This window comes from Dermochelys coriacea, chromosome 5, assembly GCF_009764565.3.
Source record: "Dermochelys coriacea isolate rDerCor1 chromosome 5, rDerCor1.pri.v4, whole genome shotgun sequence".
NCBI classification, from domain to species: domain Eukaryota; kingdom Metazoa; phylum Chordata; order Testudines; family Dermochelyidae; genus Dermochelys; species Dermochelys coriacea.
Window position 1 is genome coordinate 113,210,201 of NC_050072.1, and position 23,675 is coordinate 113,233,875.

At 43.9% G+C, this 23,675-nt stretch overlaps 1 protein-coding gene across 1 annotated transcript in view; it reads right to left on the reverse strand.

Moving 5' to 3' along the window:
- The window catches only part of SAXO1 (stabilizer of axonemal microtubules 1), a 61,552-nt gene extending 38,685 nt beyond the window's left edge, over positions 1-22,867 (reverse strand). Inside the window, exon 1 of the mRNA XM_043515185.1 lies at positions 22,797-22,867. Within this exon, the coding sequence (XP_043371120.1) occupies positions 22,797-22,867 (71 nt within the window). The remainder of the gene's footprint in view (positions 1-22,796) is intronic.
- Between the last annotated feature and the right edge of the window lie 808 nt (positions 22,868-23,675).

The window sequence follows — 23,675 nt, forward strand, 5'->3', positions numbered from 1 at the left end:
AAGATATAGGTTAGATATCAACTTATGGGAAGGAGTAACAGCCGCCATGAACAGCGCCTATGCTATTGCTAGTCTGGTGCAGTTATGCAACATATCTAACTAACAGGTCTCAGAGTAGCAGCCATATTAGTCTGTATTCACAAAAAGAAAAGGAGTACTTGTGGCACCTTAGAGACTAACAAATTTATTTGTATCTAACTAAGCAACTCTGTCTCAGTCAGTGAGTTGATGCCCAATCCTGCAAGCTGATCTAGACTCCTGTGCCCATGTAGAGCCCCAATGACCTCAGTGGGACTCCATGAGCATCTGCTTATATGGATCACCTTGCAGGACTAGGGCCTTTGCCTTGCACATTGCAATTCCGGGGCTTGAAATAAAGTTCTATCAAACCAAAATCTGATGGTTGATAATAGGTTATATTTTGGATTCTCTTAGACGAGAAGTAAAACAAAATGCAGATGGTTACATTCTTCAGAGGAGATTTTGCCAACAGCAAAATTATCTATAATTGTTTTGAGCATACAGAAAGGAGACAATCCATAATGTATCTAGACACTGACATACCGCGTTGATTAACATGGAAAACAGCTAGTACAATAAAGGTTACTTCAAGGCTGCAGGGGAAAAAACAACTTTTGCTTTTTGGCTCACAGAGATGATTTTCCACCAGAGATACTGCACAGTATCTGCAAAAGCTGTTCAATGTCACCTTTTATTTAATCAATATTTAGACAGGCTTTTCATTAAAAACAAGAATTCTTCCTGTAACATGTAATATCAACTCCAGTCCTCTCGCCTTCATTTTCGCTCTTTGTTTCAGAGTGAACACGCACTGTATTTAACTAAATAAAGTTTATTGCCAGGGAAATTAATTCCAAGCATGGAAGCAAACATTTTCCAGAATTAAAAGGCAATACGTAACCAATGCAATAGGATTTAAGCCGCAACTCTATTAGCTCTCAGTCTGTCATAGCATTCTCCAGGGAGCAGGGACTCTTGGGTTTCAATGAAATGCTCTTATGGAACAACGAAAGCCAGGATTTTCAGAAGAGTCTAATGGAGTCAGGTGCCTGGATCAGGCAGGGCATTCATCTGGTTTTAAGGCAGGCAGTTCTGGGGTTTTATGGAGGCTTACCCCCCATCTGATATTGCTATCAACCAAGAAGTGATTTTGTCCAGTTTCATGCAGGAAGAATGCTGCTTTGAAGAGTGTGCTGCTTCAGCCCACCAGCATTACTTTGCACACAGTCAGGCTGGCAGGGCCATGGTGATGTGCTCTTTAAATGGCACCCTCCTGTAGTTCTGGTAAAGCAGGACTGAAATGCCAGTACTGGCCACCCTAGCCCAGATCCCATCAGTTGGGTACTTGATTCCCTTCAGCCCCTTTGAAAAACCCAGCATAAAACAGCAACATGCTGGATTCAGGATCTTATTCAGAGGAATTCCCTAAATTTATCTCCATGTTTCTCTCTCTAGTCTACCACTTGTTAGATCCCTACAGGGTCTACATGTTGGCACTATGTCACACTCAACCACACTCCTTACTGTCTCATGACGTGCACAGTGCCTGAGCTGACCCTAACTTGGACGAGGTTCTCTCCAACACAACACATGCAGGGCCTCTCTCCCACACCTGTAACTGGATGTCCCTAGTCAGGACACCCAATGACCATGACGGTCTTCTTGAAACCCCTTTTCAGGCTGTTAGAACCCCTTTCTCTTTTATGAGGCTCTGCAACCTTTCTTGATCCTATTACATGCATCAGGAGGCCACATGGTAGACCTTTCCAAATAGAAAGCAGGAGAGGACATTTAGGGCCTGAGCCAGAGCCTATTGAAATCAAAGGGAGTTTTTCCATTACTGCAAAGGGCTTTGGATCAGGCCCTTAGAGAATTTTGGCTTTGTTGATGACCTGTGGCTCCAATCAGATGGGAGTATGGACAGCAGACTGTGCATGCTGTTCTGGCTGGCACATCAGGTGGGTTCATGAAATATGGAAAGGACGAATGTGTGGCTGAATAAGCCTATGTCTGCCTTTGATGTCCATAGATATACAGGCTAAAGGGGAGATTTTCTAAAGCAACTAAGTGTTTTAGGAACACATGTCCAATTGAAAGTCAGTGGGGTTTATGTGCCTAAATCCCTTGGTGCTTTAGAAAATCTCCCCCCAAGGTCATTTGAAAAGTTACTAAGGTTCCCAAATTGCCAATGAGAAATGGTTACGAGAAGGTTAGGGAGGGGACTTGATCACAGTCTACAAGTACCAACCCATGGAGCTTTCTAATAGGAGAGGGCTCTTTAATCCCGTGAGTCTCAAACTTTTCTACTGGTGACCCCTTTCACATAGCAAGCCTCTGAGTATGACCCCCTTTATAAATTAAAAATACTTTTTTATATTTTAACACCATTATAAATGCTGGAGGCAAGTGGGGTTTGGGTTGGAAGCTGATTGCTTGCGACCCCCCATGTAATAGCTTTGTGAGCCCGAGGGGTCCCGACCCCCAGTCTGAGAACCTTTGCTTTAATCTAATAGACACAGGTATGAGATGTGATGACTGGAAATTGAAGCTAGACAAAATCAAAGTGGAAATTGGCACACATTTTTACTAGTAAGGGTAACTAACCACTGGAACAACATATCAAGGGATGTGATGGATTCCCCATCACTTGGGGTCGTTCAATCAAGAGTTTAAAAGACTTTCTACCTCAACCAAGAGTTCTAGGCTTGATACAGAAATTACTGGGTGAAAGTCTACAGCCTGTGTTCATCAGGAAGCCAGAACAGATGATCCAATGGTCCTTTCTGGACTTAAAAAAAAAATCTATTAAATTTGCCCTAGAAGAATTTTAACTTTCCCCCCCCCTTTTAATACCAGTCAATCTGTCTAAGGATTGGCCACAGAGAGCCTAATAAACCATTTGAATCTCTTCATATTATTTCTTTATTGTCTCATGAAGTGCCTAGGGACCTTTACTATGTGAGGACCCCATTGTGTTAGTCACTGTACATACACATGGTAAATGGCAGTCCCTCTATCAGTTTGCACAATGCACATTTTTGTGTCTGAATTGAGTAAGTCTATGTTTAAAAGTCTGTGCAATTTAAAGCTATGTGATGCAGAGAGATTTATAAATCTCTAAACCTACTGAACTCTTTGAAACCTGATTCTTTGCAATTTCCTCTTTCTTACTGTGAACTGTTGGGATGTGACAAGCTATTCAGCTCAACGTATTTAACACCATATCCATCCATCACACAACACTATGTGACAGAAATATGCCTGATTAGAATTATTTGTTCCTTCTCTTATATGCCAGAGGATAACACAGGCATGACACAAAGTCGCTGGCTGGAATTATAGCACATGGTTGGTTAGTAGAATGCTGCCATCTTCTGGTTAGAAGTCAGGATGCTAAAGAATGCATGAAACTTTATGAGAGACACAAGGTGGGTGAGATAATATAGTTTGTTTGACCAGCATCACTTGATGGAACAGAAGTTGGTCCAATAAATGATATTGCCTCACTTACCTTGTCTGTCTCATATCCTGGGACCAACACAGTTACAATGCTAAAAACAACTATGAGTCTTTTTGGTGACTGAACCATAGTCTACAGACTAGACCTAGATAGTCCTACTCTCTGTTCATTGTGTCATACTTTACAGTATCCAAGCAGTATATGAGGTGCTGTAGCAGAGACCTCATGAGACACAAACCAGGCATGAATCTGTCTTTTTCATCCAGTAGTGAAGTGGTGACTCCTTTTATAGCTCTCATTTTCCCATTGGATACAACGTCTCTAGTGAGGTCATAACTAAGTAACTTGGATGGAAATGCTCAGAGTTATAAACCTGATTCAATATAAAAGGTACCAGTTACTGTACTCAATTAGCCAAATAAATCAGTCAGCCCAGCTACTTTTCAAAAGTATATTCTGCCATTTACTGTGGATATATATTAATTAAATTCTTCAATTCTAACTTTACTCAAAGCTAAGCAAATTAAAGTATAAATCTGACCAGATCTTCAACTGGTGAAAATTGGTGTTCCATTGATTTCAAGAGCGTTTCTGTTGATTTACAACAGCTGAGGATCTGGTCCATTATTTCACTTTCCCAGCTAGGAAATCTTGTTTCTTTTACATTCTTTGTGTTAGTCTAGACAGTTGGGCATAGTTCCTCCTTACTAGACAATGAATACAGAGGGATGCTAGAAATCTGTGAGCGATTATTCCCTTCTACGAGGGGAGGCAAGAATGGATTTGGGCATGTGAAACCTAACTCCAACGAACAGCTACTCATCTCCAGAGCCAACCAAATGAGTGCTTTCTGTCTCAGTAGAAGTGGGAGAGGAGATAAGAAATGGGGATCAGAAATTTAGCTCTCCTGCATCAGTTTAGATGCTTAAAATTTCCAAACAGAACACGAAATAAATAATAATAATAATTTGAAATAATTTAGGACCCTTTCTCTAAGGATCTCAAGACACTTTAAAAAAAAATTAACTAATTAGAACTTAATTCATTGATCAAAATGTAAGTTCAATGAGGGCTACTATCTATGAGACACTTAGATTAAAATACATGTTTCTGTTAGAGATCACAGTGAAGACATTACCGATTAATGTCAATTAAATCTCAAACAGTACCAAAGGTACAAACGAAGAACTGTCTGCCACAGCACTTGGCAGGTCATGCAGTGAAGGATTAGGTGTGACGCTCTCTATGATCCCCTAATTGTAGCTGAGGCTCTCATAAGTGACAGCACATGGTGTTCAAAAATATTATGGTACCTCAAGGACAGGAAATACAATACTAGATATCTCCTGAAAAAATTCAAACCTAGACTTTATCAAAGAGAAAGATAAGATCCAAGGAAGGAACTGGAGAATGAATTGAGGGCCATAAACTCCTAGCTGACTCAAGCAGCCTCAGAACAACTGTACCAGTACCTACAGTTCCTGAAAACTGCCTCTAAAAGCATCTCACAGCACTTATCTGAGCTGTCAGACAGCTGATCCCCAAGCACTATTATAACTAAAGCTGTTCAAACAGAACAACAGAAAGAAAACAACAGAACAGTTTTCTGCTGAAAAATACTGTTTGAAATGTTTCATGGAATCTGTCAATTTCAGCAATATTTCAACTTACGTGCTTGTTTCATTTTGTTCTGAGTTTAGAAGCTGAACCAAAATGATGTTTAAAAATTAACTTTGATAATGTTTAAAAATTAACAATGTTATATATTATATTATATTACATATACACACCTATAATTACATTTTGACATCAAAACATTTGTAAAAGGATTGTTTCAATGTTTCAGGGAAAAAAATTCAGAATTTCTATTACTCAATAGGTTTCAGAGTAGCGGCCGTGTTAGTCTGTATTCGCAAAAAGAAAAGTAGTACTTGTGGCACCTTAGAGACTAACAAATTTATTTGAGCATAAGCTTTCGTGAGCTACAGCTCACTTCATCGGATGCATCCGATGAAATGAGCTGTAGCTCACGAAAGCTTATGCTCAAATAAATTTGTTAGTCTCTAAGGTGCCACAAGTACTCCTTTTCTTTTTGTTACTCAATAAGTTTTGAAGTTTCAACTTATCCCAGTTCAGATAAAGTTTGTGAAGGGTCTGAACACTGAAATGCTTATCTAAACTTTAAGCAGGTTTCTCAGCCTTATGGTTCCTATCCCAGGAGCACTGGAAGCTCCCTAGAAGTGGGGGGGGGCCCCACTGGTTGCCAGAACTTGGCTCCACCCTGCCCCTACCCCTAAGGCCCTGCTCATTCCTCTCCACCTCCTCGCCCTTAAGGAGGGTAAAAAGTGATGAGGCTATGGTCCCCTGCTTCCCCCCCCCCATTCTGGTGCCCCTGTCCCATATCAGCCCTCACTGCAAAAGAGAGTAAATGCTCCATGCAAGGCTCAAGAAAAATCTAAAAATAAATATTAAAAACTGCACAATCCATCTGGCAAGGTCTGCTAGAGGAGAGAGAAAGAACTGGCAAGAGTAATTTGGAAAGTTCCCCTTTCACAGGGGAATGAAATCACTCAGCATCCTAGCATTACTGTCTCCAGCTTCTGGCAATGTATCACTGCACTGAATGTCTGGAGTTGGTATAAAAGAATGTCAGGAGAAGAATTATTAGCAATATTTTTGGACTTGGTATTCAGCATTGGAAGAAGAATTCTCTTGCAAATGACAGAGTGATGACATGCAGCTTGTTAAAAAATAAAAGTGTTTTTTTTATTATAGATGCCTATATGTGCAAAACTAGGCTGATCAAAATATACAGTGTTGTCTGATTGGCTTTATTGTTCATATCTCACTGACTGTAACAACTAAATGAAGTACCAAAATGCCATCATAACATTATAGGCCAAGATTTTCCAAAAGGAAAAGGAAGCCTGCATTTAGATTCCTAAATTCTTACTAGAGACCTAAATAAATGGCCTGAGTGCCAAAGGGGCTGAGTGCCCACTGACAACAATTTTGCCACAATATCATTTCAAAACATACAACAACTGAGTAACAGCCAGTGTATGCCAATATATCTTGCTATCACCTCTCTGAAGCTACTATCTTGTTCTCCAGAATCTCAGCTTTTAAAGACAGAAAGAAGCTGTTTGAGAATAAAAATCTCAAAACTGTGTAGGAAGTGTAACCAATGTAGAGAGCTCTATGTGAATCTGTAGAGGGCATGGAACAATACCCCCAATTGATTTCCCCCAATCAAGAAAGAGCCAAGCCCAAGGAGCCTAGCAATGCCCTGGGCATATACAAACCCCACCAAGAGGGAGCAAAGGAGCCCAGCTGAGCTCAGAGAGCTGCACAATCATGTTTTGAACATCTGCAGGATCTACTATGAATAGAGTCTTGTTTTGACAACTTAAATGGGAGAAGCTTATTTTGTGGACAAAGTTTGGAAAAGTACCACCTTTTTTTTCCTGCAATCTAGCCTCTGAAAAGAATGAATTACATACCTGAACTGAAGGCAATGCAACTTCTATGTAAGGCTCTGCAAATTGGTATTGGGATCTTATTTGGTTTTCCTTTATTAGAAATGCAGCCAACTGCATACATGATCTACAAATTGAGTATGCCCTCGCCTGAATTCTACAGCACCCAATACTGCAAATCAGAGTAAGACCCCTTGATAGGTTACTGTCAAGAGTTCTTAGCATTCATCCCATTACCACAAGCTGACCTAGATCCTAAACATAGTTGTGCATTATGTAAGAGAGCCGTCCTAAACATAGTTGTGCATTATGTAAGAGAGCCGGTAGCGGGGAAAATGTGGAAAGAGTGTTCATTGAGGTGTAAGTGCTATAGCACATCCTGCTCCAGGCCATGTCAAAGTACCAGGTAAGTTCTCCCTTATATGCCTTGTCACATTGAAGGCTATGTTCTGCACAACATTGCTCTTGCATATATCTGTGCTCTTGTCTTTTATGTCCTACTTCACCCACTTCAACAGTGATGCCAGGCCCTCCTCTTCCTTTGTTTCTTTCTCCCACTCTCCTTTTCATGCAATCTCTTACGCCTGAAACAATCTATCTAGCCAGGGTGCCAGGTTTCCTCCCTCTCTTTATTCAAACACTAGATCATTCTGATTTCACTTTTTAAAAATACATCCATCCTCTGGGTCTCCCAGTGGGGTTTCTTTTGGTGTGTGCGTGCTTGTTTGTTTTGTTTGCAGTGGGTTGTTTTTTTGTTATTGTTGTTGTTGTTGAGGGGAGGTTGTTTGTTAGTTAGATCTTTGTCTATGTTTTAGGCTATAAGATGTTTGGGACAAGAACTGTGTCTATTTGCCTCTTGTACAGAATCAAATACTTTGTCAGTGCTTAATTAAAAATAAAATAAATATTGCCTATTGACTAGGCAATGTTGTGTTACACACCGTAAGCATCTTGCCACAAACACAAATCATTTGCACAATAGTGTTATGGTGCCGCTGGCTGTGTGCAGTGTTGTACATGTAACCCAAACCCAGCTTCCTGCAGATATCACGGTATGACATCTGTAATGTTAACTGCTGAAATGCATGAAGCTGGATGGGATGGTTGAATAGCCAGACAGTAGGCAAACCAGTGATTAAGGCAATCATGGACCAGATTGACGGCTGGTGTGACTGTGTGTAAATGATCAGAAACCACTGTCAGTACCATGGAAAAGCACCACCAGATGTGAAATGCTATGCAGAAGTGTTAATATACCCAAAATAAAAAGACACAGATGGACTAACTGTGGGCGATGTGTGTGTCTCTTTGCTCTGTGCCAGTTACAGGGAGTTCCGCAGCTGTGAGCCCACACACATTGCTCCAGACACAGACAGTTAAACAGCTTTCCACAGACTGGGGCGTCAAGGTTATAACCCCTGCTCAAGGCAACTAGATCACTTCTAAATGCTGTCAGCCATTGACACGTGAGGCTACTTGTATTGTAGAGCAGTTTACAAGCGACTGGGGGAAAGGCATAGGGATGAGGACAGCATCTGGTGATCACAGATCATATGGAAGGAGTGGAGGCAGCAGCACTCTTAAAACAAGGTGTCAGCCAGTGCCAGGCATAGTCCCTAGTTATCCCAGCTGCATTTACACAAGCACTGCAGTTGGCTCGGCAGAACTCACACCAGGCCACAGCACAGCTGTAGCCCATGGCAACTCCACCCAAGTGATGTATTACACACAGATGAGCAAACCTACTTACCCCCCCTCACCCCCAACTCCTGAGCATTTGCTCACCATGCTAAACCAGCCTCTGATCACACCTTCTCCCCATGCTTTATGGCACTGGCCCAACTGCAAATGCACATGGATGCCCATGTTCTTTGAGGTGCGGTCTGTGCAGATGAGCACCATGCCTACCTAAGTCAAAAGGGGCAAATTACTCATTGTAATGCACACAAATTCCATCTTTACACAGGACCCTTTGGAGCAGTCTCACCTCCCTACACAGCATCATTTACCCATGTAACCTCCCTTCATCTTTTGATCCATAAATGCTAAACTTACTGACCATTTTTCATATTCACCCTATATCTGCAGGTGTTAATTGTTCAGTGTTGTACCCGAGATAGAAAATATGAAATCCAGTCCCTGGCTTTGATACAAAATACAAGAGTAATTCTTCAGAGATTCTAGGTTTCACTTTTTTCCCTCCTCAGCAATGTGTAATTACCCTGTAAAATCCTGTCCCTACCACCATCCACCCTGAAGTTGCTCAATTCTCTCTTTAACTAACAGCAGCCTCCTCAGGGCGAGTATTGCCTCTAGCTTTATGACACAGTTTATCTATCAGGCCAAAAATGCACTCAGGCCTTCAAACAAGGATCCCATTGGACCCCCAAACCAAAGCACACATACACCTCCTAGGTGAAAAGGATTTGTTTTTAAATAAAAAAGGAAAAAAGTTAGTTCCCTAACAGAGGAAGACAGCTGAGACCGGGCACACACGGTCTTAAGAGCAAACAATTAACATGAAGACAACACTGACACAGCCATCCAACTGCTCAGGATTCCTTCCCAGCTTAGAAAATAAAATAAAGAAACATCTGGATTGGTGGTTTAGTGGCAGAGAACGTACAGCCAAGCAAAGGCTTTCTTTCATCATTCACTTCCTGCACCAGCAGCAAGGAGGGGCCAGAATGTTCACTCACTATAGATACATGGATGTGCAGGGGACTAAAAGAAGCATCTCAGTTCATGCTCAAGTGGTAGGAGGAGTGGAGTTAACAAGTTGCAAGACAACTAACATCCAGGCCTCCTTGCAAGGGTAGGGTGGGGGTGGGAAGAAGAGAAAGTTTCTCCAATTCTGGGCTTATAGGGTCAGTGTTAAGGGACTGTATAAGGAAGTGGGAGGGACTCCAAGCTGCAGCCTGAATGCCTACACTGCAATTAAACAGCCCCTTAATTTGATCCCCATGAGCCCAAGTCAGCTGACATGGGTCAGCCATGGGTTTTTTATTACTGCGTAGACATACCCAGAGGGGCCATCATCCCACTCATGCTCAATTCCCCTCTAAAATGAAAAGAGAAGACCCACAAAATGATACTTTGCAGACACTTAAAATAGTTTTTGAAATAAATCCATTCCACGGAAGGAATGCTAATCCCCGCCCCCATGGGAAACTGAAATGAAGACGTCAGGGTTTGCTAGTTTTTAATCAGAAGTATAATCACGGCAGTAGGAGGCAGAATACATCCAGTCAGACCACTGAGTCCATCCCACCCCAAAGGCAAGGATGCCTGAGAGAGGGTGCATCAGACATGATCATACCGCACTGGATTTAAGCCAACAGATCAAGAATTCCCATTTACTATCATGGATAGTTAAGCAGTGTTAGTTTTGTTGGCGAAATTCCTCCCTGTGAAAACACTCTAGGGTTACACCAGAGATGAATTCAGCCCATTCTTCCCGTAATGCATTCAGTGAAAGCAAAGGGTCATTGTTAGGCAACCTCCAGCCTTAGGAGACCACGTCAACATATCCCCAAATGTAGTGAACAAAATTCTGCTCCAGTCTATTAGAAGATTACCTCGATTGAGTTTTGTTCATCCTTTGAGTGACCAGATAAGGCGGCTTCACTCTACTGGCAAATGTAATTATCAAGGGCCAAATGTTACTCCCATGGGAGTAAATAGGATTTGCACAAGATACTCAAGGGAGAAGTAAAACAGAACTTTTCATTCAGGCCACAGAGCACAAAGCAGGCTGGTCCACAGCAGTTTGTCCCTGAGGTCACCTTACAAGGGGTGTTTTTGCCAGTGGATCCATGTAGAGGGAAGGTCTGGTGGCCAGCTGGCCTAGTGGTCAACTCATGGCCTTACAGTTTCTGCCACTCTAGTCATCCAGAGGGGACTCCAGCTGCAGCTTCATTCACCCCCTCTGATTGGTCTCTCAGAGCTTGGTTACTACCAAGGAGCTTGCAGATGACAGGGGAAAACAAGGTAGGGGGACCGAGGCCCACCCACTCACTGGGCCCTGACCCAGGGCCTTAGGGGACTCTCAAAGTGTCCAGCCCAGTTGCTGAGCTACCCCAAAATTGTGTTTCCCCTGGGTCACTTCCTCCTAGTCTGGAGTGCCTCAGTTTGGCACATGGCCACAGGCTTAGTAGGCTCCCCTCAGTTTCTTAGCATCCAGTTCAGTCCATACAGAGACTTCGACTTTGACTCTGACTGGCGCAGGGACCCGAGACCTTGCTGCTAGAGTAGCCTTCACAAAGCCATTGCCATTCCCTGAATAGCTCTCAGCATCAGTCTTGCTTCTTTGTGTGTCATATAGAGCTAATTCCTCCCTTCTCCTGGGCTACCAGTGTCCTTGTAAACTGTTCCTCTACAGAGAAAATGCTTCCCGAGCCCAGCGTTGCTCTATTCCCTGCCCTGATTCAGTATGGGCCCCATCGCAATCCACATAGCTGTGAGCTCACTGGCCACGCTCCCTCCCCCTGGCCTACCCCAAGCCCCCTCCTCACTGTGGTACTGCGCAACACAAAGAACCAACATGGAGCACTGATCCATGGAGCACAGACCCTGATAGAACCCCAGCATCATCTTCCACATGCTCCAGGCAACAGAGTCTATGCCATTCCACCCTTTTTCCAGACCTCATTAACTCATGGGGGGGGGAGTCTGGGTTTTCCCCTAAAGGAATAAAAGATATACAGCAGATCTAAAACCATTCATAAATACTATTTAAAATTAATTAGCGAATGTCTGGGCAGCATTCGCAGATACAACATGTTAGATGAGTGTTGAGTATCATTACAATTTTTAGAATATGGGGAAGCCAAATAGGATCAACATCCCAGCAATTCACTCATTATACTAGAACTAGATTGTCATAAATATAAAGGGAAGGGTAAACACCTTTAAAATCCCTCCTGGCCAGAGGAAAAACCCTTTCACCTCTAAAGGGTTAAGAAGCTAGGATAACCTCGCTGGCACCTGACCACAATGACCAATGAGGAGACAAGATACTTTCAAAGCTGGAGGGAGGGAGAAATAAAGGGTCTGTGTCTGTCTTTGTGATGCTTTTGCCAGGGACAGAACAGGAATGAAGTCTTAGAACTTAGTAAGTAATCTAGCTAGATAAGCATTAGATTCTGATTTGTTTAAATGGCTGAGAAAATAAGCTGTGCTGAATAGAATGGATATTCCTGTCTTTGTGTCTTTTTTGTAATTTAAGGTTTTGCCTAGAGGGATTCTCTATGTTTTGAATCTAATTACCCTGTAAGGTATTTACCATCCTGATTTTATAGAGGTGATTCTTTTTACGTTTTCTTATATTAAAATTCTTCTTGTAAGAAATTTAATGCTTTTTTCATTGTTCTTAAGATCCAAGGGTTTGGATTTGTGGTCACCTATGCAAATTGTTGAGGATTTTTATCAAGCCTTCCTCAGGCCAGGGGGTGCAAGGTTTTGGTGAGGATTTTGTGGGGAAAGATGTTTCCAAACAACTCTTTCCCAGTAACCAGTTAAACATTTGGTGGTGGCAGTGGAAGTCCAAGGGCAAAAGGTAAAATAGTTTGTACCTTGGGGAAGTTTTAACCTAAGATGGTAAAAGTAAGCTTAGGAGGTTTTCATGCAGGTCCCCACATCTGTACCCTAGAGTTCAGAGTAGGAAGGAACCTTGACATGGTGGCAGAGCGGTGGGATTAACTTGAAATTATTTTGAGATCAATTTGAGATTTTTTTGAACCAGAAACACAGATTTTAAAAGGGATTTTTTTTTCCTTTGGGCTGCTGGAAAGCAGGTTTCCAACTGGAAGTAGTTGGAGTCTTTCTCTCTGCTTTGAGGCCAGAGCAGAGGCAAAAGGGAATTGTCTTTTGTGAGCTGGAGTTTTCTCTACCTAAAGGCAGGATAGTTAACCTCCTGCAAGGAAATTCACAAGTCTTCACAGACCTGAAGTTGTTTTTTTACCTAAGAGCAACTAGAGGGGTTTTCTGCCTATTTGCGTGGAGCCAAAGGTGTTAGGGTTGAGGGTTTTTTTTTCTGTCGGCTGACAGTCACTATCAGAGAATATAGACATCCTATTACAGCACAGTAAAATTTTACAAGCCAAGTTTTGTTTGTTTTATTTCTAACCCTCAGGTGTAAAGCTAGTTAAAAACAGAGAGGTAAAGATGACAGAAACTAAGACACTACACAAATTGGAGTTAGCCAAACTGGAGGCAGTGAAAGAAGCAGAAAAAGCCCGAGAAGCTGTCCACAGGAGAGAAATGGAGGCAAAGGACAAAGAAAGGGAGGCAGCGAAAAAGGCAGAACAACACCAAGTGGCTGCCCGCAGGAGAGCAATGGAGGCCAAGGACAAAGAAATGGAGGAGGGGAAGGAAAAAGAGAGGAAGCATGTGGAGGAGGGGAAGGAAAAAGAGAGGAAGCATGTGGAGGAGGGGAAGGAAAAAGAGAGGAAGCATGCACTGGAGATGGAGAAGGCAAAGGCTCAGCAGAATATACCAACAAACCCTAGCAATCCTTCTCCAGGTACCACTCCCCATCCCAGAAAGTTCCCCACCTACAAGGCAGGCGATGATACCGAGGCCTTCTTAGAAAACTTCAAAAGGGCCTGCCTTAGGTACAGCATCTCTACAGACCAATTCATGGTAGAGCTGAGGCCACAGCTCAGTGGACCCTTAGCTGAGGTGGCGGCTGAAATGCCTAAGGAACACATGAACAAATATGAAATGTTTAAAACCAAGGTGAGAGTCAGAATGGGGCTAACACCTGAATATTCCCGTTGGTGGTTCAGAGCCCTATGGTGGAAACCAGACGTGTCATTTACCCGACATGCCTTCCAAATTGTGAAATATTGGGATGCCTAGATATCAGGAGCAAGTGTTAAATCTCCAGCAGATTTGCCCTTCCTAATGCAAATGGAACAGTTCTTAGAGGGTGTTCCTGAGGAAATAGAAAGATACATCCTAAATGGGAAGCCCAAAACTGTAATCGAGGCAGGGGAGATTGGAGTCAAATGGGTGGAGGTGGCAGAGAAGAAAAAAACTAGTTGCAGATGGAGAGGATACCAGAAGGGACAACCTCAGACCACACCCTACTACCGGGGACTGCCCAAGGCCCCACCTACCCCCCAAGGAACCCTCCAGACACCTTATCGTCCCGCCACACCATTCTCCCACAACCCACCTCGCCTCAGTGACCTGTCAGCTGGACAATGTTTTAAATGTAACGAGCCGGGACATGTAAAGGCCAACTGCCCCAAGAACCCCAATAGATTACAGTTCATTGCACTGGAATCACACCAGAGGTCCTCAGGCCCAGATACTTCCCAGATACCCTTGGAGCAGAGGAAAACTGTGAGTGTGGGCGGGAAGAAGGTCACCGTGTAGAGGGACACCGAAGCACAAGTGTCAGCTATCCATGCTTCCTTAGTGGACCCCAGTTTAATCAACCCAGAGATTCAAGTGACAATTCAACCCTTCAAGTCCAGCTCTTTCAATTTGCCTACAGCCAAGTTGCCTGTCAAGGGCTGGTCAGGAACGTGGACTTTTGCAGTCTATGATGATTATCCCATCCCCATGCTGTTGGGGGAAAATTTGGCCAATCATGTGAAGTCAGCCAAAAGGGTGGAAATGGTCACCAGCAGCCAGACTAAACCAGCCATCACGCCTAGCACTGTTCTGGAAACTTCTACCAGGACCCGGTCAGAGGTGATGGAACCGGACCCCAGGCCAATGTCTGCAACAGCAGTAGTGGATCCAGTCCCAGAGACCCAGTCCCAGAACCGGAACCGGCGGAACAACCAGCACCAGACTCATTGCCAGCACTGAATCCAGTACTTGCAACCCCAACCCCAGAGGGTCCCACCGAACCTGAACCAGCAGCAGTCAATAACCCTACACAAGAGGCTCAGCCAGAGCCTGAACCCCATCATAGTGCACCAACAGAGAGCGGTTCACAGTCAACGGAAACAGCCCTATCCACTAATTGCTTCCAGAGGGACCAAGCATAGGTCCACGATCCAATGAGGAACTGATGTCTCCAGCATCAAGGGAACAGTTCCAGACTGAACAGAAAGTAGATGAAAGCCTCCAGAGAGCTTGGACGGCGGCAAGGAGCAACCCAGCACCTCTCAGCTCGTCTAATTGATCCAGGTTTGTTGTAGAAAGAGGACTCTTATACAAGGAAACTCTTTCTGGTGGACACCAGGAAGACTGGCATCCTCAGAGACAATTGGTAGTTCCAACTAAGTACCCAGTCAAGCTCTTGAGCTTAGCCCATGATCATCCTAGTGGCCATGCTGTGATGAACAGGACCAAAGACCAGTTGGGGAGGTCATTCCAATGGAAGGGAATGGGCAAGGATGTTTCTACCTATGTCCGGTCTTGTGAGGTATGCCAAAAATGGGAAAACCCCAAGACCAGGTCAAAGCCCCTCTCCAGCCATTCCCCATCATTGAAGTTCCATTTCAGCGAGCAGCTGTTGATATTCTGGGTCCTTTTCCGAAAAAGACAACCAGAGGAAAGCAGTACATACTGTCTTTCATGGATTTTGCCACCCGATGGCCGGAAGCAATAGCTCTAAGCAACACCAGGGCTAAAAGCGTGTGCCAGGCACTAGCAGACATTTTTGCCAGGGTAGGTTGGCCCTCCGACATTCTCACAGAAGCAGGAACTAATTTTGTGGCAGGAACTATGGAAAGCCTTTGGGAAGCTCATGGGGTAAATCACTTGGTTGCCACTCCTTACCACCATCAAACAAATGGCATGATGGAGAAGTTTAATGGAACTTTGGGGGCCATGATACATAAATTCATAAATGAGCACTCCAATGATTGGGATCTAGTGTTGCAGCAGTTGCTCTTTGCCTACAAAGCTGTACCACATCCTAGTTTAGGGTTTTCACCATTTGAACTTGTATATGGCCATGAGGTGAAGGGGCTGTTACGGTTGGTGAAGCAGCAATGGGAAGGATTTACACCTTCTCCAGGAACTAACATTCTGGACTTTGTAACCAACCTACAAAACACCCTCCGAACCTCTCTAGCCCTTACTAAAGAAAACCTACAGGATGCTCAAAAAGAGCAAAAAGCCTGGTATGATAAACATGCCAGAGAGCGTTCCTTCAAAGTAGGAGACCAGGTCATGGTCTTAAAGGTGCTCCAGACCCATAAAATGGAAGTGTCATGGGAAGGGTGATTCATAGTCCAGGAGAGTCTGGGAGCTGTTAATTACCTCATAGCATTCCCCACCTCCAACCGAAAGCCTAAGGTATACCATATTAATTCTCTAAAACCCTTTTATTCCAGAGAATTAAAAGTTTGTCAGTTTACAGCCCAGGGAGGAGATGATGCTGAGTGGCCTGAAGGTGTCTACTACGAAGGGAAAAGTGCTGGTGGCATGGAAGAGGTGAACCTCTCCATGACCCTCAGGCATATGCAGCGACAGCAGATCCAGGAGCTGTGCACTAGCTATGCACCGACGTTCTCAGCCACCCCGGGACTGACTGAACGGGCATACCACTCCATTGACACAGGTAATGCTCACCCAATTAAAGTCCAACCTTACCCCGGGTGTCTCCTCAAGCTAAAACTGCTAGAGAACGGGAGATTCAGGATATGTTACAGATGGGTGTAATCCGCCCCTCTGGCAATGCATGGGCATCTCCAGTGGTTCTAGTTCCCAAACCAGATGGGGAGATACGTTTTTGTGTGGACTACCGTAAGCTAAATGCTGTAACTTGGCCAGACAACTATCCAATGCCATGCACAGATGACCTATTAGAGAAACTGGGATGGACCCAGTTCATCTCTACCTTGGACTTAACCAAGGAGTACTGGAGGTACCGCTAGATAATCTGCCAAGGAAAGGTCAGCCTTCACCATACATATCGGGCTGTATGAATTTAATATACTTCCTTTCGGGCTGCGGAATGCACCCGCCACCTTCCAAAGACTTGTAGATGGTCTCCTAGTGGGATTAGGAGAATATGCAGTCGCCTACCTTGACGATGTGGCCATATTTTCGGATTCCTGGGCAGAACACCTGGAACATCTACAAAAAGTCTTTGAGCGCATAAGGGAGGCAGGACTAACTGTTAAGGCTAAGAAGTGTCAAATAGGCCTAAACAGAGTGACTTACCTTGAACACCAGGTGGGTCAAGGAACTATCAACCCCCTATGGGCCAAAGTGGATGCTATCCAAAAGTGGCCTGTCCCAAACTCAAACAAACAGGTCCAATCCTTCTTAGGCTTGGCCGGTTATTACAGTCAATTTGTACCGCAATACAGCCAAATCGCCGCCCCACTGACAGACCTAACCAAAAAGAAACAGCCAAATGCCGTTCAGTGGACCAAAGAGTGTCAGAAGGCTTTTAACCAGCTTAAAGCGACACTCATGTCTGACCCTGTACTAAGGGCCCCAGACTTTGACAAACCATTCCTAGTAACCACAGATGCATCCGAGCGTGGTTTGGGAGCAGTTTTAATGCAGGAAGGACTGGATCAAGAATTCCACCCTGTAGTGTTTCTCAGCAAAAAACTGTCTGAGAGGGAAAGCAACTGGTCAGTCAGTGAAAAAGAATGTTACACCATTGTCTACGCTCTGGAAAAGCTACACCCATACGTTTGGGGACGGCGTTTCCACCTGCAAACCGACCATGCTGCTCTACAATGGCTTCATACCGCCACGGGAAATAACAAATATCTTATTCGGTGGAGTTTAGCTCTCCAAGATTTTGATTTTGACATCCAACACATCTCAGGAGCTTCTAACAAAGTGGCTGATGCACTTTTCTGTGAAAGTTTCCCAGAATCAACTAGTTAAAATCATCCTTGAGATGTGGAAAATATTGTTAGTCTTTATATACTTGGTAGTATATTTAGAGGTGCATGTGTCTTATTAACTCTCTTTTTTCCTAGAGCTCCAGGAAGAAATCCCAGCCAGCATTTCACCCTATCTGTGATTTGGGGGGGGCGTGTCATAAATATAAAGGAAAGGGTAAACACCTTTAAAATCCCTCCTGACCAGAGGAAAAACCCTTTCACCTGTAAAGGGTTAAGAGCTACGATAACCTCGCTGGTACCTGACCACAAGGACCAATGAGGAGACAAGATACTTTCAAAGCTGGGGGGGGTGGGAACAAAGGGTCTGTGTCTGTCTGTGTGATGCTTTTGCCGGGGACAGAACGGGAATGGGGTCTTAGAATTTAGTAAGTAATCTAGCTAGATATGTGTTAGATTATGATTTCTTTAAATGGATGAGTATCATTACAATTTTTAGAATATGGGGAAGCCAAATGGGATCAACATCCCAGCAATTCACTCATTATACGAGAACTAGATCAAATGAGATTCCTTTCCTACCCTCTGAAAGTGCTAACAAAATTGAACACAAGATTCTTAGAGCTTCAAAAGTGTCCTTCTGACTCCCCCTGGTGGTTAAAGAAAAATCTTATCTTCCCTGTGTCCAGATGAGTTCTGATGCATCTGAAGAAGTGAGGTTTTTACCCACAAAAGCTTATGCTCAAATAATCTGTTAGTCTTTAAAGTGCCACCGGACTCCTTGTTGTTTTTGTGGATACCAACTAACACGGCTACCCCCTGATACCTGTAACAAGACAGTGCAGGTGTATGTATAGCATGTTTCCCTTAAGGGCCATATACTTCTCTCAAACTATATGCACAACTCCCATTGGCATTAATGGAACTTCTGGATGAGGAATGAAGACAGATTACAACTACATTTGTGTTCTCCTTATAATCATTCTTAAAGACACAGTAGCCACCTTTTCTTCTTTGAATACTTGTTTACATGCGTTCCACTTCCGGTGCACATGCACCACCGGAGACCAGAGTGCTCTAACAGCCAGCAGTGCTCATTGGTAGCACCTGCTCTCCTGAGGACCTAGAGCCCCTAGCCCTTTGAGGGTAGCAAGGGGCAGAGCAACCAACTGACCCTCAGTTCCTTTTAACCACTCCTGGCTGTGAAATGGATCCAGGTAGCAGTGTCAACTCCTTTTTCCAAATGCAAATTTTATTACAATTTTGTAAATGGTTAATTAATGATTTAGATGAGGTATTTAGCATAGTGATTAGTATAGTGCTTTTAGGAAGTTTTAGCTTTTTCTAGGTTAGTTTTTGCTCTGTACAAGGGGATCAGGTGTGATGTTGCCCCTCACCAAAAAACTTTAAATTTTGAGAGTCCTCTATGAAAAGTGTCACAATGATGGTTTTAATCTCCAGAGGTCTGCCTGCTCCTGCCTCTGTGGCTGCAAGCAGTGACAGGCACAGCTCCTCTGAGGAGCGCAGAGGAAGATCTCCTCACAAGACTTCCTCAGAAAGAAAAGGGGTTGGTTCACCCTTTGCTGGCTTCAAGAAGAAGAGAAGCAGCCCCTCGCTCCTCCTCTCAGTGGGAGGCAGCAGTCCAGAAGACTTCACTGGTGTCCATGTTTGCTGCTGTCTGCTGCCAGCTCCTCTGCTCTCTGGGTCAGCTCTAAGCTGTCAGCCTGCACCACCAGCTCATTGTGAGAGTGCCCGTCCTCCAACACCCAGCTCAGTTATAGACTCCTACAGTGCTGACTTGTGCTCCTCCTCCAACACTCAGGTCAGTTACGGACCCCTGCAGCGCTGACTTGCTCCAGGGGTGCTCAGGGCCGCACTGTCTGTGCCTTTGCAGTTGGAGCCTGCTGCTGTGGCAGCTTTTAACATAGCAGCTCTGATTCCTCCAGCAGCGGAACTACCACTACCAGTATTAGTATCTCCAGGCAGCAGGGGCTTTGTTATTACCAGGTCAGCCTATGGCAGCGTACCACTTGGGGCCAACGTCTATGGCACACAGTGATTTGGCCATTTCCATGCAGTCCAATTCCCCCTTATTAGATGTTTCTGTCAATCAGGGGATGCTTTGCAAGTCACATGGGGGTTATTGTGGTCCCCATCCCCTCCCTTAGAGGAGGATGGGTATTCCTATTCTGAGAGTGGGGATGTTTCACCCGCTTACTTTTTGAGGGTACTTTTTTATGACCAATGTATGTTTGAAAGTCAGGCAAGACATGTGGGTAAATCTAGGCATGTTCAAAATTGGTACCCGCACCTCACTCATGTTGTCCTCTAGACTATTTATTTTTAAACACAGAATAAAAGCATGGGCCAACATGCGTTTTTATAGAACATTCTATAGAAACATCACACACTTTGATCTCTGCTGTCCTGCTTAAAATTATAGACAGATGTATTCTGTTATAGCTACCTACACCAGATGTTATATTACAGAAAGTGAATGCTTGGGAATGTTAGTTGAAACCAATGTATACTCTGCACTGTGGAACATCCTCTGGTGACAATGCTTATCCCCTTTGGTGAGGAGGGGACGTAAGAACAGCTTTCTGATGTTTTGGGCAAACTATGAGAGGTAAGTAAAATGGTCCTTTTTACACCAGTATGCTAAAGGTGGGCAAATCTGGGCTGCGACATATTCATGACAGTTGTGCTAGGCTGCATTGGGATATAGCTTTGGACACTAAAGGCCTGGTTTTCAAATAGTAAGATGCACAAAGATGTGTGCAACACTGTATCTATACCCAGCAGCCAACATCTTGACAAGAATCTTTTGGGGGCTTACTAACTCCACCTCTTTAATTGTTCAGTTAAGCAACATGAGGCAGTCTTTGCCCAAGAGGAGCAGAGTGCATTGTTTTGGGTTCAATTTTAATTCTGAAAAAGATACAGCCAGACTGACTTTTAAACTCTCATTGGCCATTAGGGACAAAAGTCACCACAATCCTCAGTAAGTGAGAACATTGCTTAGTACTGGGTAAGTGCTAATAGCTAATTTGCATAATTATAAAAACACTTTACATTAGTTAAGCTAAAACAAGATTGCTGCACACCTCATTAAACTGAGGGGAGGGCAAGTAGCTGCCTTCAGCACGGACAACTCCACAAGTCAGCAAGCAGTAAAAGGGTTCCAGGAGCAAACAGCCCTTTCACTCTTGGAGCCAAATATACAGCCTTAATCGCATACCTGAGCTTCACAACCCAGCCGGAAACATTTCTGGATGTTCGACATTCTTAACTCCTGCAAGTTAGCTCATTGCCATCAAAAGATAAATGTAACAGAGACCAGAACATGGCCCAGATTTTGCCAAAACAGGCCCAAAACCAGCACAATATTCATGTGCTTAACTTAAAGCATGTGAGTAGTTCCATTGACTTCAATGAGATTACTCACGTGCTTGAAGATAAATATGTGCTTAAGTGCTTTGCTCTGCAGGGGACAAAATGCACAACATCTTCGTGGATCCAGTCCATGAAGCTAGAAACTTAGCTCCATCATCACATCGCAAGCATAATGTCAGTCTGAGAGCTTCACCATTGTTTGAAGTCAGTCACATTTCCCAGCCAGAGCCAAATGTGGAGTTATCAACATAGATTTTTTTTTTTAAAAGTAGAGCTAGAAAGATGAAAGGAATGAACAGAGATGCTCATATATTACCAGGAGTTTGATACAAGTACCTAGACAGGTAGATTAGATTAATACAATTATATTCGATTTTATATTCTTGGGAGCAGAGATGATCATTTATGATGTTTGTAGAGCACCTAGCACAATGGGGCCCAACCTAGTTGTGACCTTTTAGTTTCTACCACAATATAAATCTTAAATAAAAAATAATTTACATAATATAATTTAAATTGTTGACAGACAGACCAGACAGACCACAAGGGGGAACAATAAAGAAGGAAATTTTGCAAAAACTTCTCTATTGTCATAGTTGAAATACAAAAGTATGTTAGCAGAATTTTTTTCACTAACAAGCCCAAGCAAGTTAGAACATAGACTAATCTCAGGATAACATTCACATAAATGTATAAACTATGGTATTTTTATTTCCCCTCATTTATTATTCAGAGCTTTCCTCTTCCTTGAGAGGAAGTGTAGGGTGACCAGATAGCAAGTGTAAAAAATCGGGATGGGAGTGGGGGGGTAATAGGAGCCTATATAAGAAAAAGCCCCTAAAATCGGGACTGTCCCTATAAAATCGGGACGTCTGGTCACCCTAGGGAAGTTAGATGTGTTTTATAGTCTTAAATCTATGGTGACTATCGGAATTGAGCTGCAGTCAGAAAGACTGTTTTGATTGATAATCTTATTCTTTCGTCTGCAGATTTAGGAGGATGGATCCTATGAAAAAGGAGATCTGGTTATTTCTAGACCACTGCTGTGAACAAGCAGCCATTGGAGAACTGAGATTTAGAAAGTCACTAATGAACAGTGTTAATTTTAGGTGTCTGCTCCATTTCTACTGTTCTCACCCTGCATACCCTGTGGAACAAGCACATTTTAAGAAGCACTATCATTTTTCACTACAGGCGAGCAAAGAATACTAGTCCCTTAGAATGACTCTAGCTAAGAAGTTTAAAGCTCTCTTATTGGGGGAAACATTTCAGTTACATACAAGAAAGTTTAGAAATAAATAACGAAAAATTAGAATGAAGATTTTACAATATAAAACAAAACAAGTTATAAATAATGGAGTGATACAGTCGCAGATGGATCCAACACAGAAAAATTACAGCCCTGTATATTTTAATAAGACTATTTTAGAAAAGATTTCAATCTACTTCAACTCCTCTCTCCTCCCCCCCGCCCCAGTGAAATCTTAGCAACTGGGGCAGTGACTACCAGTTGCAGTCACACCTGCCCCAGGCCCAGGGGAATTTAACATCTAACCAAAAGCCAACCTGGAAACCTCTGCTTTGGGGGGATGAGATTACTCCTATAGCGGCGGCACAGCAGAGTCCTGCCCTGAAGCTGCCAGTCCGGTTGGCTCTCTGACGTACCCGCAGGAGCACAGCTGGCAGATGCACTTCTTGATGGGGAGGGTCTTGGGTGGAGTCACGGGAGGAGACATCCCGGCGATGGGCTGGAGCTAGAGCCGCTGTCTCTCCCCCCAGCGGAAGCTCTGGGACCAAGAACCGCTCCAGTAGCAGCCCCTCCAAGGGTTTGTTTCGGAGAAAGTTCCCCTAAGTGCCAGGGACAGGGCTAGATCTGGCTGGAAGCCAGCTTCTCTGCAGCAGGTGAGAACTGTACTGCATGAACTACATAGCACAGCTGGTCCGCTTCCCTGCAGCCACCTCTGCTCTCGAGCCTCTCCTCAATCTCACTTCTTCTCCAGCCCTAAACAGCACTGTGAGGATCCAAGGGATTACAACCTCCCAGTCACCCAGAGAGCCTTTGTGAGGTCACCAGGGCAAGCCCTAGCGCTCAGCTCTGCTGCCAGCATACACTACACTGCAGGCAATTAATGACTCCCCCTACCCCTGGGCTGGGCACAAGGAGGCTGCATTGGCACCTGGATAGAACACTTGGGTCTCATCTACACTACTTAAAAATGTTACAGGGGAGAGAGACACACACTCGTTTAGACTGGACACTAATGGTTTAAGGACCAGTTCTTCTAGATAGCGACTAGGTAGTCACATCTAGTCACTAGCCCGCCTGCGCTCGCCACAGCTGGATAAGAAAGAATGGAATTTCCTCCTCCAGCGTGGGGAAGTTGAAGTGCAAAGTCTAGGGTAGGCACAGTCTTTGATATGAGCAGTTTAATTAATTTAAAGGAAAGATGTTCTACACAGGCTGGCAAAACTGCCTTACCTGAAACTGCTTCAAAAACACTTTTGAACACAGCCCAGCCTGTAGAATAAAGGGACCTGAGCTAC